The 16,163-nt window shown below is 31.1% G+C and overlaps 2 protein-coding genes across 2 annotated transcripts; one reads left to right on the top strand and one right to left on the bottom strand.

The window, feature by feature from the left end:
- Nucleotides 1-1,219: 1,219 nt before the first annotated feature.
- LOC126553233 (uncharacterized) lies at nt 1,220-2,577 on the bottom strand. The gene is made up of 3 exons (XM_050208387.1): nt 1,751-2,577; nt 1,335-1,619; nt 1,220-1,261 (listed from the first exon to the last, which is right to left on the bottom strand). The coding sequence occupies exons 1-3, from the start codon at nt 2,228-2,230 to the stop codon at nt 1,220-1,222; spliced, it is 807 nt and encodes a 268-aa protein (XP_050064344.1). The 5' UTR covers nt 2,231-2,577.
- Nucleotides 2,382-5,227, top strand: LOC126553232 (uncharacterized). Its single transcript, XM_050208386.1, has 4 exons — nt 2,382-2,400; nt 4,609-4,677; nt 4,804-4,869; nt 4,932-5,227. Exons 1-4 carry the CDS (start codon nt 2,382-2,384, stop codon nt 5,225-5,227), a joined length of 450 nt encoding a protein of 149 aa, XP_050064343.1.
- The last annotated feature ends 10,936 nt before the right edge of the window (nt 5,228-16,163 follow it).

Raw genomic sequence — 16,163 nt, 5'->3', positions numbered from 1 at the left:
ATTAGTACTGACGTATCTGCCCATTTGGAAGTTGCTGATTTCGTCATTCACATTTTCCGACGCAATACCAAACACAGCCATGTCGCTGCCTTTTGTGACGTACTTGCACAAATATTTGATTGATTTGGCCGAATGACAACTCTCAACGTTTGCATGTGTTTCGAAAATTCGTGATAGCAGCGGGCAATATGGTACAATGAATTCATTTCCGATCTCAATCTCTTGATTTTGAACTTTAACTTTGATAGTTCGACCGTTATCTTCTTTTGAACGCCGACGATAAACTGGATATCCATCGTTCCCTGTGACTGTTTCAGCAACTAACGGTCGCGGATATCGTTTTGTGCACTTTCCATCAGCCATGCAAGGCGATAATGGATTTAATGCACCGCACGGTCCATGCACCATCTGTCGTCACAATGTCGTGTAGACGGGGATCAGTGACTGGATCAGGAATTTCAGCTGATATGATGTCATCCACTTCATTTCTGCCATTCCACCGAGTACATATAACAACGTGTGTCACCAAAAACTCGATACTTAGTAAGCACATCCATCATAACCTTGAGTTTTTGCTGAAATACTCTGGCGATTATGTCATGGCGATCTTGCGGTTTTTGACCCGGTTCCAACTCGTGTTCAATTTCCGTCCACTTCGGATTGCATGTGACCGTAATAAATAAATCCGAAGTTCCATAATTTCGCACGTACGTCATAGCGTCTTGAGCGTATTCGTGCATGTGGCGTGGGATTCCGATATAAGTTGATGGGAGAATCGTCAGTCGTCCAATATTCTGAACATCACCATCTGAATGAATAGCATCACGCAAGTGTATATAGTCCTCAGATCGTAGCTTTGGCTGATTGAATCTGATGAACGCTAAACGTTCGGTCTCGACTTTGACATACATGTCGACAGCGAATTGCTGGAATAGCCGACCGCACTTCAGAATGACATTCTCCTCATGTGTACGAATCATCATACGATACGCATAGTAATTCATTGCGCTTAGATTTTTATTATTCGTTGATACTCCTGAAAATGCAAAATTAAATGAATTGTTAATGGAAACCAATAAAAGTAATAATGGAAATAATTAGTGTGTGAATATTGTACCTGTAATTGGATCGACCATCTTCAACGTGATGTCGTATCCGTCTTGCCCTTGCCAATAAATGATTGGATATTGTAACGCATCGTACAAACGATATGTCTCGTTTACACGATGCATGATATTGCTTCTTCGCTGAACGACAATGTCTCGTGATTTAGTTGGATCGCCAACAATAATTGCAGCAACATCATTAACGGTGGGTGCATTGAATCTTCGCACATGTTCACCTGTTGGAGTACAATCCGCTTTTATGACAAATTTGTGCGTATCCGATGGCATTCGTTCCAATGCTGTTTTGAACATATTAACCACAGCATTATTAGCGTGAAAAAATGCTTGCAACTGTTCAATAATTCGTCTCTTTAACTGTTGTGCTCCCTGTATATTGCACCGCACGTTCAGCTGATCCACCATCGACGAAATGAAATATATTTGCAGAAATTGATGCGGTTCATCTGGTGTTGGCACCATTGAACCATGCAAATGATATATTTGACCTTGTATCTGTAATTGCAAATAATCATTAAAATTTGTTCATGAATACATTGTAAATCGTGTGATGGTGTAGTGTGTGGTGTATATGAAGTTGTTATGTGTTGCAATTATGTGTTGGTTATGTGTGTTGTATCTTTTACCTTGCAAGTCGGCATGAAGCCGCCTTCTCGAATGATATTAGCTCCAAAGGAAGTCATGCGAAAGCAGTTATTAAATTCAAGGATGTGTTGAAGAAAATGGCTGGAATCGGGATCACTTCCATCAAACAATGTTTTCAGTGGCTGTGGTGGTGTAAGTAATGGATCCAGTTTGACTTTTCCACTTGCGCAGCACAATCCAACCGTTTCTCTTTTGAACTTTACCGCATTGCAATATCGGCATATAGTCGTCATTCGTCCAATATCCAAATTTTCATCATCAATGTAGTTCGCAGTGGGATCATATTGGAATGCCAAGCGATTGTATGATGCCAATGATCTTCGTGTGCTCACGCGATGTCTCAATCGGTCATTTTCTCTTATTATATTTTGTCTTTCTTCTCTTAAGTTCCTTGAATAGACTTGTTGCTGGCTTGCATGTCTTGTGCGGCGGCCGATGTTCGCACGTCGTTCTCTAGGCATTTTGGACTATGGACAGAGTGTTGAATTTAACTTCAAATGCACGATCCACATAATTTACACTGAGCTTAAATGAAATTAACTGAGCAGAGAATAATAACTATCTGTCACACACTTTATCACGCACCGTTGCTATTGGTTTGAAGTACATGCTATGTATAATAGATGGCGCTGTATGTGAAAAACGATTTCCCCACTTTTCTGTTGAATTTTTCCTGAATTTTCCAGAATTTTCTTTGCTATAAACCTCACGGAGCCCAAGACCTTTCCAACGAATGCAAAACCGTGGAAATCGGTTCGTGCGTTCTGGAGTTATAGCGTCAGGGAGGAAAACCGGACTTATTTTTATATAATAGATGTACAATAATATTATATTAATAAAATTATAATATTTTTTTTTTCATATTTCTTGTTTTTGAGATATGACTTTATTTTAGCTGAACAAATATTGTGTTACAACATTAGTCAAGCCAGAATAAAGTCATATCTGAGAAATGTCGATATTCCAGCTGAAAACTAAACAATTTTTCAAGCAGAAATAAAGACATTTAAGCTCATCCTGACTTAAATATTATACCAATCAAAAATTTCAATTAAAGTAAAATATAAAGGATGAAATTCTGAAAATTTTGATAGTAATAACTTGAAAATCGTATTTTTTGAGTTGTGTCACTATTCTTTCAGGGGTGCGATATAGTAGTATCAAATAAGTAGGTACCTATTAATAAAAAATATAATGTGAACTTGCCGCTAGTATTGTTATTCACCTCGATTCGCGATATCTTCATGATTTCCTAATTTTCGTGTATTGTGTATAAATATATTCTATCATTATTCATTACGGATTAACGATACTACGAACTTAAATAATATTGAATATAAACGCCTAAAAATTATACTGTTACTACACTCACTTATTTTAATGACTTAATCCTTTATAAAATAATAATAATAATAATAATAATAATTTTCATTTAATATAATATTCAATATTCATGAATTATAGCATTTATAGGTGAGTTGTCTTTTATAATATAATTTTAATATAGGTAGATACCTACTTAATAGATATACCTAAATAAAAATTAATATAAATCTATTTCTTATTCAATCATCGACGTTCCGATCAATGACAAAATAAAAATTAGTTTGTACAAATTAATTGCACTCAAAAACGTCATGTTTTACCGACCAACGTTAAACACTCCTTAACGCTAAAAACTATAATTCTCGTAATATATTTTATTCAAATTACAGTTTAATTTTTTAAATCATTATTTAATGTGCAGTATATACTTACCTAACTCGGCTAACTGTATGTATAAATTAATGTTAAACAAATTATGCACTATACTGTAGACTCTACAGTGTACTTGAAATGGTTACTTTCGTCATTCGAAGCATAAAATAATGAATTAAACAAAAAACAAATTATTGATACTCTCAAAATGATAATTGTGTAACTTATCTTGGCGGAGTTTAAAATCAGAATGGTTTAACAAAACAATAATCATTAGATAATAAACGATTCGTTATCGTCGTGACGTCGCGTGTCGTCGAAGCACAGCGAAAACGCAAACATCATTGGTAATTCCACATTTCCACAAAACAACTTGATAAAAATAACTAATAAGATAAACTCTACAATAATATATTATTATGTTAAAACATATAATATAATGTGACTACGGACACATCATATAAAACTATAATAGTATTATTTCATAAGTCTAAAGACTTTCTGTACATTGATCAATCGTTTTTATTAACTAATATTTTTTATACTTTTATAAAAAGTTATTGTTTTTAACAATTACTCAATTATATAGAATACGTTGATTTTTGTATGTAAAATATACAACATTGACTGTCGTAATTTTTAACATAAAATACAAATTTTTCATTTTTGCGCCTTCTCAGAAATTGCGCCCGGGGCGTAGGCACCTTTCGCCCCCCATTTGCTACGGCCCTGAGTACATAATATTATCCACTGTTTGTTAGAAACCTAAAAAAATTACGATCTCTTAGTTTATGATTTTATATATTTATAAAGTAGGAGTAAGATATCTTTACAATTCATGACATATACATTAAAAAAAAATTTATTTTGTATATAAAAAAAAAAATTAGGGCCAATAGAACAGAACTTCAATAGGTACACATTATTTTTTATTTTTATTAGCAGGTAATTTATATGAAAATATAAATCTAACATCTACTTAGACATTTATAATTTATACACAGAACACACTTATATTACTCCAAAAACAATAATTTAGAATAACTTTATGTATACTCTTATAGTCTTATAATATAACACGTCTACTAATAACAGTGATATTACTTTACATTACTTACTTTTACCTTATGAATAATTTTAGATTTTGATCAAGAAACAGAAGAAACAGTTAATCCTGTTATTGAAGTGCCAGATAATAATCAAGTCATGGGTATGTAGTGAAATATAAAATTCATAATGTATATCTTATTCTAAATTATTACTAATAAAATATAATAATAATGTTTATTATATAATAAAATATAATATTTTTTGACATTGTATTATTAATTAATAGATTTACAACTTCAAGAGCTGCCTAACAGAGCAATGGATGATATCCCTGGGCCAACAGAACATGATTGTAAGATAAATGGAAACAATTATACTCTTATACTCTTATATACTATTTATACTCTATAACAGGGGATGAAAGGGATTTTTTTGTTCCTGAAGACTTGGCGTTGGTTATGTGGCAGGAAACTTATGGAAGTGATGAACATTTGGATATTCCATATGTCCAAGTTAATACTAATCACATCATTGAAATAAATGTCAATGAAGAAACAATTTGTATTGTCTGTAAAGACAATACTAGAACTCATGCACTTGTACCTTGTGGCCACAAAGTGCTTTGTGAAGATTGTGTTAATCTTTTAATTGATAAGCGTTGTCCTCTTTGTAATACAGAGTTCAACTTATCAATTAGAATTTGGGATTAGTCTTTTTTATTGTTTATTATTATATAATTATTTGTTATTTTTAAAATAATTAAAAAGTTTTAAAATTCAATTAAAGATAACTTATTATAAAAATTGTTTGTATACCCAAATCGAAAAAAGAAAATTTGGTGTATTATCATGTTTATCTTTAAAGCTTTGGTTCTCAACTTTTTAATTAAATACTGAATTTCTAAATACAACAATCTTCAATTAAATACACATTGATGAGTGGATTTTATTAGTCATCGGAGATAGAAATGTATGATAAAAAACATTTGTAAGTATAATATTATTATAATATTGGCTGCGTTTGCATACATAAAATTAGCTTTTACAACTAATAAGTCCTAGTTACGGCTGTAATATATAAGTACTAGTATTGATTGTAGAATATACTTTAATATATTCTAAAAATCTAAAATCAATGGTACTAATTACTAGGTACTAGGTAGGTACCTATAATCTCAATCCTTTCAATCCCTTTGCAAATTGCATGTATATATATATATATATTAAAAATGGATAAGCCATACTATATTAATAAAATAGAGGGAAATGTGTCGGAATGGGGAAGAGAGAAAGACTGTTTTTATCATTACCACTTATTCTGCCAGAGGTCTCATCATAAATTATGTACAAATTTGTGTGGTGATTTTGTAAATCTATTTGACAAAACGTTGTCCTATAAACCTATGTGTTGTGAAAATGTCACTAACTTGTTTAGAATTTTGTAAAAATATAAATACTTTGTTCACAAAAACTATTGTGTAGATGCCTACCTATGAATAATTATGATATAATTAAACAACTACACATGTACTTTATATAATACCTGTTAGACTCATTAAATTATTAATATATTTATATATATTATATAGAGTAATGCTATGTGGTTTGTCCGGTGAGTATATATTTACATATATATATGTATATATATACAATATACATATACTTATATTTATATACTCCTAAGTCCTATTATTAATTTATATTCAAACAAAGTAAATGTATTAGATAATAAATTATAAAAAAAGTTCCATTACAACACGTTGCTATTATTGGATTAAGTTGATGAGAGATTATGTTTAAAATACAAAACAAGTGATGTATTATTATAAAAAGTTTACACTACAAGTTCTAGAAAACATTCTGGTAGACAATTCCTTTTTATTCGAGTGTCAATTACAGTTATATGCAGAGTGTTCCCATACATATTTTTAAAATTTTACTAAATTACTAAGCCGTCAAGTACTAAAATACCTACTACATACCATATAATATCTACCGCATATAGGTACCATACCTATAATTTTATAAAAATATTTTGTGATTGTATGATGTATATATGTAGTATAATCTATGTGAACACCCATGGTTAAAGTATAAGAATTAAATTAATTAATTAATTAAAAATTTTTGTGATTAATAATTCATATCAATTAAAGTACCTACATTATTATTTATTATAGCTTGTAAATATTTTAATATTCACATATCATTTTCTCTTAGATACCTATCAATTATATAATGTAAAATTATTGGTATTTTAAATAATAGATAAAAATAAAAAATAACACATAACTTATTTGACAGTAAAAACTTGAATGTATAATTCAAACTAAATTTTAAAAATTATATCTAACTAGACATTATGATAATTAGTATTTTTCAAACCACATTATTTGAAGATGTACAAATTAACAAAATAGAATGAACATGGTTAATTGTGAATATGTAGTGAAATCCAATGCCTAAAATGTATATAATTTGCTACTGCATTATTTATTAAACTCACCTGCCAAAAAAATAAAATACCCTAATTGTAAATTATTGTATTAAGTATTAATTAGCGAAGTAACTATGTCACAAATAATTGTACAAAATATTGTAGTACTTAATTATTACTTTTATCTTTTTTTTTTTTGCTGTTGGAACCGACGACCGGGAGGGGACTGCTTTCGCATTACTTCCTCCCGGGATTATTACTTTCATCTAAATTAATTAATACAAACTCTACTGAATTTTTCAATAATTTTTAAAAAATATTTTAAAAATACAAACATTTTAGTTAAATAGATACCGTAAAATAAATGATTGTGAACCAAGTGAGCTCATTGTAAATGTAGCCTACTTAAGTGCTTTACCTATCACCGTTAATAATTGTTATATATCGTGTATACCATGTTTTAATAAGTTTTATCATGAATAAGTAGTAGTTACTATATTTGTCATAAATAATAGCAGAACTTAAAAAAAAAAAATTAAATATAAAACAATTATCTAAATACATTTTTGAAGATCGATGAAAATTAAATTAAAGAGTGCTGGTATCTCCTAAAACTCACTGCGTGTATATACCCTACCAATAGGTTCATCAATGCAGCAATGTATTCTGACCTCCCGAATATTCCAATAAAATTTAGACATGTCAAATAAGACATCGAAGTTGAAAGTCAAAGCATTATTTCGACTATTTATTAAATTTAATTTATACGCAGACACAAAAAAACACATATCATTGTAAAATAAATACATCATAAGTGCAGGCTTATCAGATATATTAGAGAGAGGTGGGAAGGGGCACTAACAATTTTCAATTTAAAGTTTCGATGGGGACTCTATCTCTTACATTCTATTTCACTGATTAATGTTAATGACATTTATTTAAAAATATGCATGTCTTTGTATCTTTAATCTTTAATATGTTCAAATTGTTATAAAAACAACTTATCAGGAACTTTGTATTAAATGTTTCAAACTTTTTGATTCACGAAAAAAGTTTTATAGCGAAGTATGTGCTTTGTCTATGTTTAAACAATTTTATAATTTTTGATAAGTAAAATTACCTATTGTTTATAATTCATTTAGGAGTGTCGTAAGGCAGTTTAAAAAGCATTTAAGGGGGAAGGTCGCGGAAATATAATATAGAATAAATAAATAAATATAAAGAAATAGCATTATAATATTAATTATGGCCTACTTCTACCTCTTAAAATAACGAATAAACGCGCGTCCAGATTTGTACCGTCCAGGTTTTAACGGTCTGGTTTTGTACCGTCCAGATTTTTATGGATTTAAAAATTTTAAATTCCAGATTTATACAGTCCAGATTTGTACCGTCCGGATTTGTGCCGTCCTGAATTGTACTGTCCAGATTTTCACATTCCAGGTTTATACGCGCTCCCGACCGAACATTTCCGATTCATGACGAAAGTTCACGCCGACGCGACGCGCACGCCACTACACGGTGCACCATTAAACCAGTCGCCAGTCGCCCGACGGCGCAACTACACAATAGGTGTACTTTACAACTTTATTTATTTAATATAAATTAATTCGTAATCCTGACATTATTCTTAACGAAGTTCATTTGTTTAATACATAACCAGCACGATATTATGTAGGTAAATAAAACCTCCAGGAAATGTACCTTTTTAACGGGGATTTTTATTATTATATAAAACATTAGTTGGGGTTAACAAAATGATAACATGCATTTTAATCATGTTATTACATAAATAACACATTATTTATTACTATTATGTTTAAAATAGAAGTCAAAGTAATATACACATTATTATACAAGTATACAAAATAACATATGTATACAATTTTACATATTTTATATACAACAAAAAAGATAAATTATACATATAATACTAAAAATATATACAAGGTACATATTATTTTATATATAATATTATACAGTCGAGTCGCGATAACTCGAAAAACTTGACAACTCGAATTGCGTTTTATCCCCCTTCAACTTCGAGTTATCGCGACTCGACTGTATACAATTAGGTAAATATCAATAAATATACAAATAATTTATTCACTATCTGATAAATATCTGAAATCACCATCATCATCATTATCATCATCGTCATCCGAGTCGTCTGAGTCGCTGTTGCCTATGGTCAGAACGCATGGCTGGCTTTCTGCAGTCACGGAATCGTCAATTATGTTGTCCAAGTTCCAGGCTTTTTCCTCTTCCTGCATCACGTGACTGATGAAATTTTTCCACATATCAGGATTGACTTTTTCCACACTCTCATTCATTAACTTTTTGACGTCCTGTAGTTTGAATGTCTTATTGTTGTCCCTGACATGTTTTTTTACTGCAGCCCATGCGAGCTCAATAGGGTTGAGCTCGCAGTGGTAAGGAGGTAACCTGAGGACATCTTTATTGTCAGCCTTGACCATTTCATCAATGACATATTTGTTGTACATTGGTTTGATTCTTTTGACTATAACTAACACTCTGCGATGATCAATGTACTATCAACTTCCTCCTCCCTTTACTGCGAAGCCACGCGATGATGTTTTCTTTTCTCCAATTTGTAGTTGGGCATTTCTCCATTTTTACCGAGTGGTAAGGAGCATTGTCCATCACAATAACGGCATTGTCTTTGAGTCTGGGCAAAACACCTTTCAACCAATCACGAAAAGAATCGCCGTTTATCTCATCGTGATAGTCTTGTGTATTTTTTTTTTGACTCAAAGCACAAAAGACCTCCGGGGACAAAACCATCTTCAGAACCGATGTGGCTAACAATTAATCTCTTCCCCTTGCCAGAAGGATTTACTGCACCGGTTGAAAGTCCCTCAGAAGCTGCCATTCGAGCTGTTTTCACGGTCTTGTCAAACCACACTTTACTATTCACATCTCCGGCGTTCACCCACGTTTCGTCTAAATAGTAAATGGGCCGACCTTCTTTGCGATACCGCTTGATCTCTTTCAAGTAGTTTCTCCGCCAAAGAATATTTCCATTTTCTCGATCAAAGCACTATTACGTCCTCGCTTGACGTAAACGAAATCCATAGATTTCAACAATCTATATAGGGATGTGCGAGAAAAATTTGGAAGACCTTCATCTTCGTTTACGGCGACGAGAGCTTTATCCAATGTAGGCAAATCACGATTGTGCCAAAATTGATGGATTTTTCTTCTAATGGCATATTTGTCGAAGTCATCAATTTTTTCGTGAACTGTTTTCCTAACTTTTGTTTTGTTCGGCGAAGAAACGGTTTTGGTTCGTTGGTACTCCAACACGGTATTATAAATAGTGGATTGTCCGATTCCAAGTTCTTTTGAGAGAATTTTTTTGAGATGTAGCATTTTGTAATCCGGATTTTCGGTCATTTTGGCTTTATAAGCATTGATAATCATCAATTTTTGACGAGAAGAAACAAACTAAGAAAAATAAGTCAGATAAAAATATTTAAAAAAACACCTTTTCATTTTAAAACAATTACAATTATAATCAGTCTTGTTCAAGTATTTGAAAACTTTTATTTAAATACTATTTCTTATTTATTCGATTTTTAGATTCTGAACCAAGTGATCTCTGAGATCGATCGATTTCTGTAACAACTATTGTAAACAACTTGTGGAAAACCTTGTATAAAATTTAAAATTTTTAGCTATTTATACAAAATTATTTAAACATTTTTAACTACAAAATAGTTGTTAAATATTTGTAATGTTGACGAATTGTGTCTATGTATTTTGATAATTTTCGAATCACTCATAAATTAGCTTATGTAAAAACTTTCACTTAATTTTCAAGTATTTTTCTCAGTTAAAACAATTTTATCGACGATTATACATAAAATTTCAAATACCAATTAACAGCTGAAAATTAACTAACATTTTTTTTAAATTATTTAATAATTTTGAAAAAAAAATTATATGAAGAAAACATCACTTAAAAATAACTGGGGGAAGTTTCAATTGTCTACGACTTATAGTTTTTGAATACAAATAAATATCGAAAATTCGCTTGAGTCTAAATCTTTATTGTACGTGATTTCGAAAAAGTTTAAATTTCAAACTCTCATAAAATTGTTTGGTTTTAGTCCGGTAGAGTTTTAATGGATGGTATTAAATTTGAATTCAATGATATATTATCATTGTATAAGAAAAACGATTCTGATCGAAGACGGTCAGTCAGCCTATGATATATTTATTTAACTAAGTATATTTGATGATATTATTGTGTTTTATATTATATAACCTAATTACGTGGAACCTTGTTTTAAATTTTTAATCCTTAGCTATAAAAATTGAACATTTTTTAAATTTTAACTACAAAATAATCTGTAAATAATCAATTTGATAAATTTCGTCTAAATTTAAACTTTAAATGATTATAAAAAAATTGTGCCTATATTTTAAATATTTTTCAACTGCTATTGTAACATATATCAGGAGCCTTGTATCAAATGTTCATGCATTTTTATCCTACAGATAAATTTTATTGACATTTATAGAAACAAAAACTAAAAAAAAATCGAAAATTGCGTATGTCCGCAAACAGCTCAAAACAAATCAAAATATTTTGAAAATTTTATCTTGTATCGAAAATGCTCATTTAAACAACCAGTGAAAATTTCATGTATCTACGGTAATTTACTTTAAAGTTACATCCAACACCAAATTTGATTTTGTCGAAAAACCGATTTTGCGTAAAAATTCCCGTTTTTCCTTAATTTTTAAGTTGTTTTTCCCGGCGCTTTTGAAAACTATTAACACAAAAAATTAAAAATTAAAGAAATAAACACACATCATTGTCAATCAATACATTCATGACTCTGTTCTGAATCTAAAAAGTACCTACATTAAAGTATTTTAAATACCTACTTTTGAATGACAGTACCTACTATAATACGTATTCCAAATACAAATTATATCAAGTACCTATATAACCAAACACTGCATGAAATTTTGTATTTAAATAATTATTTTTATTTTTATTCTCTTTTTTTGTTAAAAAATTGTTGAACAACGATATTTACTGGTGTTTTAACAAATTTTTTTTAAACATTATAAATGAACCTGTTCAATTAATTGAACGATGTACAAACGAACAAATTACCATATTGCTAACTCGGTATAATGACAAATGTCTATAATGTACATTATTCAAATAAAATGAAAAAGCGATTTTTTAAAAATAAAATCAGTATGTAAACAAATGAATATTATGCAGTGTACATTACATTTAAAAAGTATTCTTAACAAAACTGATTATAATAATGAATTCAGATTTAAAGAAATATTATTTAAAATATTTATATTTAAAGATTGATTTACCATTCCTCTTTGATTTGGTTTTGATGGAGATTGAGTGCCGCCGGGTAACTGGTCCATAATTTTAAAATGTTTTAAACAAATTGCTTAATAAAATCGAATATTAATGAAAAAATAACGATCATGTGTATACGGACAACGGGCAAGTGAACACTCTTAGCGTGGGTATAGATCGCAAATGAACATAGGCATACGTTATGTGTTAAGGTTATGTATCCATATTATGGAATAAAAAATAAACATCTGCCAGCCCTTACCAAACCTACCCTGGCTGCCCCCAGTGGTTCCTAATATACAAATACACAATAGATAACGCAGACGAACGAGACACGTCTGGCCTTTTAGGAATTATACATTCCACAGGTGGCATTCCACGTGCAGTGTTCTGCCCGCCCGTATGACGTGCGACGTTCACGTTAGCCGGAAACCGGTGGTCGTCGACGACGTGAGCCGAGAGACAGAGGGCGCCGTCGTTGCCGCGCGAACGCGGTCTGAGGGTGGAGCATGCGCGAACGCCGGCGAAAACTGGTCGGCGGACTGATTATTCTCTCGTGGAATAGACTGTAGTTCCACAGAAAATCTATTTTTAATTTGTAAACATATTGTATTTTGTGGAATATTGGATATTTATTGAAGTAATTTGTCAGTTGTCTAAACTGCAACGCGTAACTGGTCACAAACTAAAATCGAAAAATTCTAAATGCATAGTGCGTTCTTGTTTTCTTGGTTGTAGGCGTATTAGAATTTAGTGTATTAACTATTAAGTACCTATGTAGATTATTATTATACTATTATAATTTGTTGTCAATAATAAAAATATAACGTCAGATTCCAATTACGCTGTTTGTTTATGTGGTAAAAAGCGGTTAAAGTTAAATGAAACAAACTGGAAAAGACATTTGACTTTTTGTAAAGTGGCTAAATTAAAAAAAAAAACCAATACCGTTGTGGACGTACAAAATATTTTTACAAAAAAACGTAAAATAGATGAAGATGTACCAGAAACAGGTAAGTACAATATTATAAATGCTCATACTATTCCCTTCAAAATATTTATTATTATCATTACAATTATAAATAGTTCTTATTAGAAAAACAAAATTTCAGTTTTAGAGAAAAAGAGTAGTAGGCACCTACAATAAAATATATTTTTATGAAGACGTGTTTATTGTCTTAATTAAATATTTTTTTTTTAATTTAGTTTTAACTTTAAGTACAATTTTTTTCTTACAATATACCTATTTAATATATCAAATAAAAAAATATCTGTCTTGCTTTATTCATAAAACATTATAATTATTGTATAAATTCTATTTCTATTTTTTTTAGAAATTGGCTTAAATGTAATTGGTAAAATTGAATCAACTGCAGACAATTGTGACTCTGTAGATAAGTGTCAAGTTAATAATGCACCGATAATTGATTCAGATAGTATTAATTTGGCTTCAAATTCATCTAGTTCTGGTAAGTACATATTATCTAATCTTCATTTATTTTGATTGAATAAACCATTTCACTTGTATGTGATAAAATTAAAATTGTTATTATAATTTATTTTATTCCAAATGCTGTATTCTTATTACCTATAGTCCGCGACATGAAAAGTGGCCGATGACCGTCGCGAACCTAGCGGCCGTTTCACCCTAGTGGTTCCCAATCCCCACCACACTACATTTTACAGCTACCCTCTAGGCATTCCAGAAGATCCGCTAAGGGTGCACAAAAAAAACCAGTATACTATAATGTATGGAATATATGTAGGAATGGAATACACAAAAAGTACGCGCTGGCGCGCGCCGGGTAGTAGGTGTTCTAGGTTGAGAACCAATGACTAACAGGTTGGGAAGCCGCAACGGGTCGCGGTACACATCGGCCACTTTTCATGTCGCGGACTATAGCTAACTTATTATAATTCATAGGTAATGATTTTAAATCTAAACCATCAACCGGAACCAATCATGTAGACTTATCTAATGATCCGGATAAATATAAAATGCTTGTTGATTTATCACCTACGATAGTTAATTTTTTAATTAAAAAAGTACCTATGCAGCAAACTATTGAAGATCTTTCTACTCGTGTTTTTCCCAAAGATAAATTTGGCCGCAGTTTCCAAACTTCATAGTATTGGAAATCTCTGCCTGGTAATGTAAATGTCAGAAGAGATTAACACGGTCGTGTCGCACGAATACCGCGATCTCACCCGTTAGACCCCCTTGCCTAGGTATCACCACTCGTTCGATAATCAATCGGGACACCCGAGCGATTAATCGAACCAGTTTCTGAGTCGGCGATGAGCCCCGAAGCTCCCGCGGCGTGGGTGACGACCGCCGCGAGCGACGGCGGCGTTTGTCTGTCTTTAACCGCGCGTTACGCTCCGTCTTCGTCCGCCGCTATCAGACCGCATCTGTCGCGACAGATATTATATATATTATTATATACTCGTATATATATATTTTTTTTGCTTTTGACTTTTTCTTTCTTGTTTGTTGACTTGCGAGCCGTGCCTCCGCACTTACGGTTCGGTGATTGTTATATTAAATATTATTATAAAGCAAAGTTTCTTTATAATTATATTAATCTTTCTTAGTATCATATATACATTTGATGTTGTTTTGTTTTCATATTATTATCAATATTAAATTGTGCTACGTGACAAGATTGGCTCAGTTATTCTGTATCAAGTGATAAAATGTTTTGTCATCATTGTTTATTGTTTGGACGCAATATTAACAAAGCATGGTCTGTGGATGGAGTTGCTTCATGGCCGAGAGCTTTGCAAAGTATGCAAATTCATGAATGTTCAGAAGCACATATTGAAGCTTCCCTTAAATTAAAATTGAAAAAAAAAATATCATTACCCATACTACCTTTATTAGAAGAAAAACATAGAAGAGACAAAGCTATAAACATAGAGATTGTTCAAGATTTGATTGATATTACTTTTTTCCTTGCAAAAAACTGTATTGCATTTCGTGGACATAAAGAAAGTTTAAAAGAAGAATTGGGTAATCGAGGAAACTTTTTAGATTTATTACACTTGATGTCTAAACGTTCGCCATGCTTGGCTTCATATATAACTAAATTGCAATTATCGACAAAAAAACAAAATGTTAGTCTTATTTCAAATATAAGACAAAACCAGTTAATTGGGTCACTTGCTTCAGCAATAAGAACATCAATACAAGAAGAATTAAAAACTGCTAGGTTTTTTAGTATATCAGTTGACTCAACTTTTGATTTATCTAAGAAAGAACAAATTTCATTTGTTGTACGCTATGTCAATTCAACAACAGGAACTGTATCTGAGCGGTTAATAGCGTTAATCATCTGTTACGACTGGCTTTCAATTATTTAATTATTCAATTATTTTTGAAAAACTTTGTGCTGACTTATCTATTGATTGGGAACAGTATTTAGTGGGACAGTCTTATGATGGTGCTCAGAATATGAGAGGTCAATTTCAAGGATTAAAAACTTATGTACAACAAAAATGTCCATCTGCAACTTTTATTTGGTGTCACACACATAGGTAATTTACATTTTAGTTTTTATAATAACAGTTCTTTTACATATATTTTTTTTTCTTTTAGTTTAAACTTAATTGTCACTAAATCTGTTGGTTGCAATATAAATGCCATAAATCTTTTTGGTAACCTAGAGTCAGTTTACAATTTTATATGTGGAAGTAAGAAAAAAGTGGCTATTTAAGGAACTAAACAAGATTGTTACTGCGGTAAAATAATTCGTAGGCTTAAGCGAGTCGCTACAATTCGTCGGATGTCACATGGATATGCCCTTGATTCAATATTAGAAACATTCGAAGCTGTCATTGAAACTCTG

The sequence above is a fragment of the Aphis gossypii genome, unplaced genomic scaffold (genome assembly GCF_020184175.1).
Source record: "Aphis gossypii isolate Hap1 unplaced genomic scaffold, ASM2018417v2 Contig00103, whole genome shotgun sequence".
NCBI classification, from domain to species: Eukaryota; Metazoa; Arthropoda; class Insecta; order Hemiptera; family Aphididae; genus Aphis; species Aphis gossypii.
Note: the sequence above shows the minus strand (reverse complement) of the source record. Positions and strands in the feature narration are given on the sequence as shown.

What these genes read in the sequence shown, in the direction of transcription:
- LOC126553233 (XM_050208387.1), bottom strand. Translation starts at nt 2,230, where the DNA reads ATGCCTAGAGAACGACGTGCGAACATCGGCCGCCGCACAAGACATGCA. An exon ending in GCTTCATGCCGACTTGCAAG is followed by an intron (nt 1,620 to 1,750) that starts GTAAAAGATACA and finishes TTGCAATTACAG; the next exon opens with ATACAAGGTCAAATATATCA. An exon ending in GTACTCCAACAGGTGAACAT is followed by an intron (nt 1,262 to 1,334) that starts GTGCGAAGATTC and finishes CTAAATCACGAG; the next exon opens with ACATTGTCGTTCAGCGAAGA.
- LOC126553232 (XM_050208386.1), top strand. An exon ending in AGATAATAATCAAGTCATGG is followed by an intron (nt 4,678 to 4,803) that starts GTATGTAGTGAA and finishes ATTAATTAATAG; the next exon opens with ATTTACAACTTCAAGAGCTG. An exon ending in TGGGCCAACAGAACATGATT is followed by an intron (nt 4,870 to 4,931) that starts GTAAGATAAATG and finishes ACTCTATAACAG; the next exon opens with GGGATGAAAGGGATTTTTTT.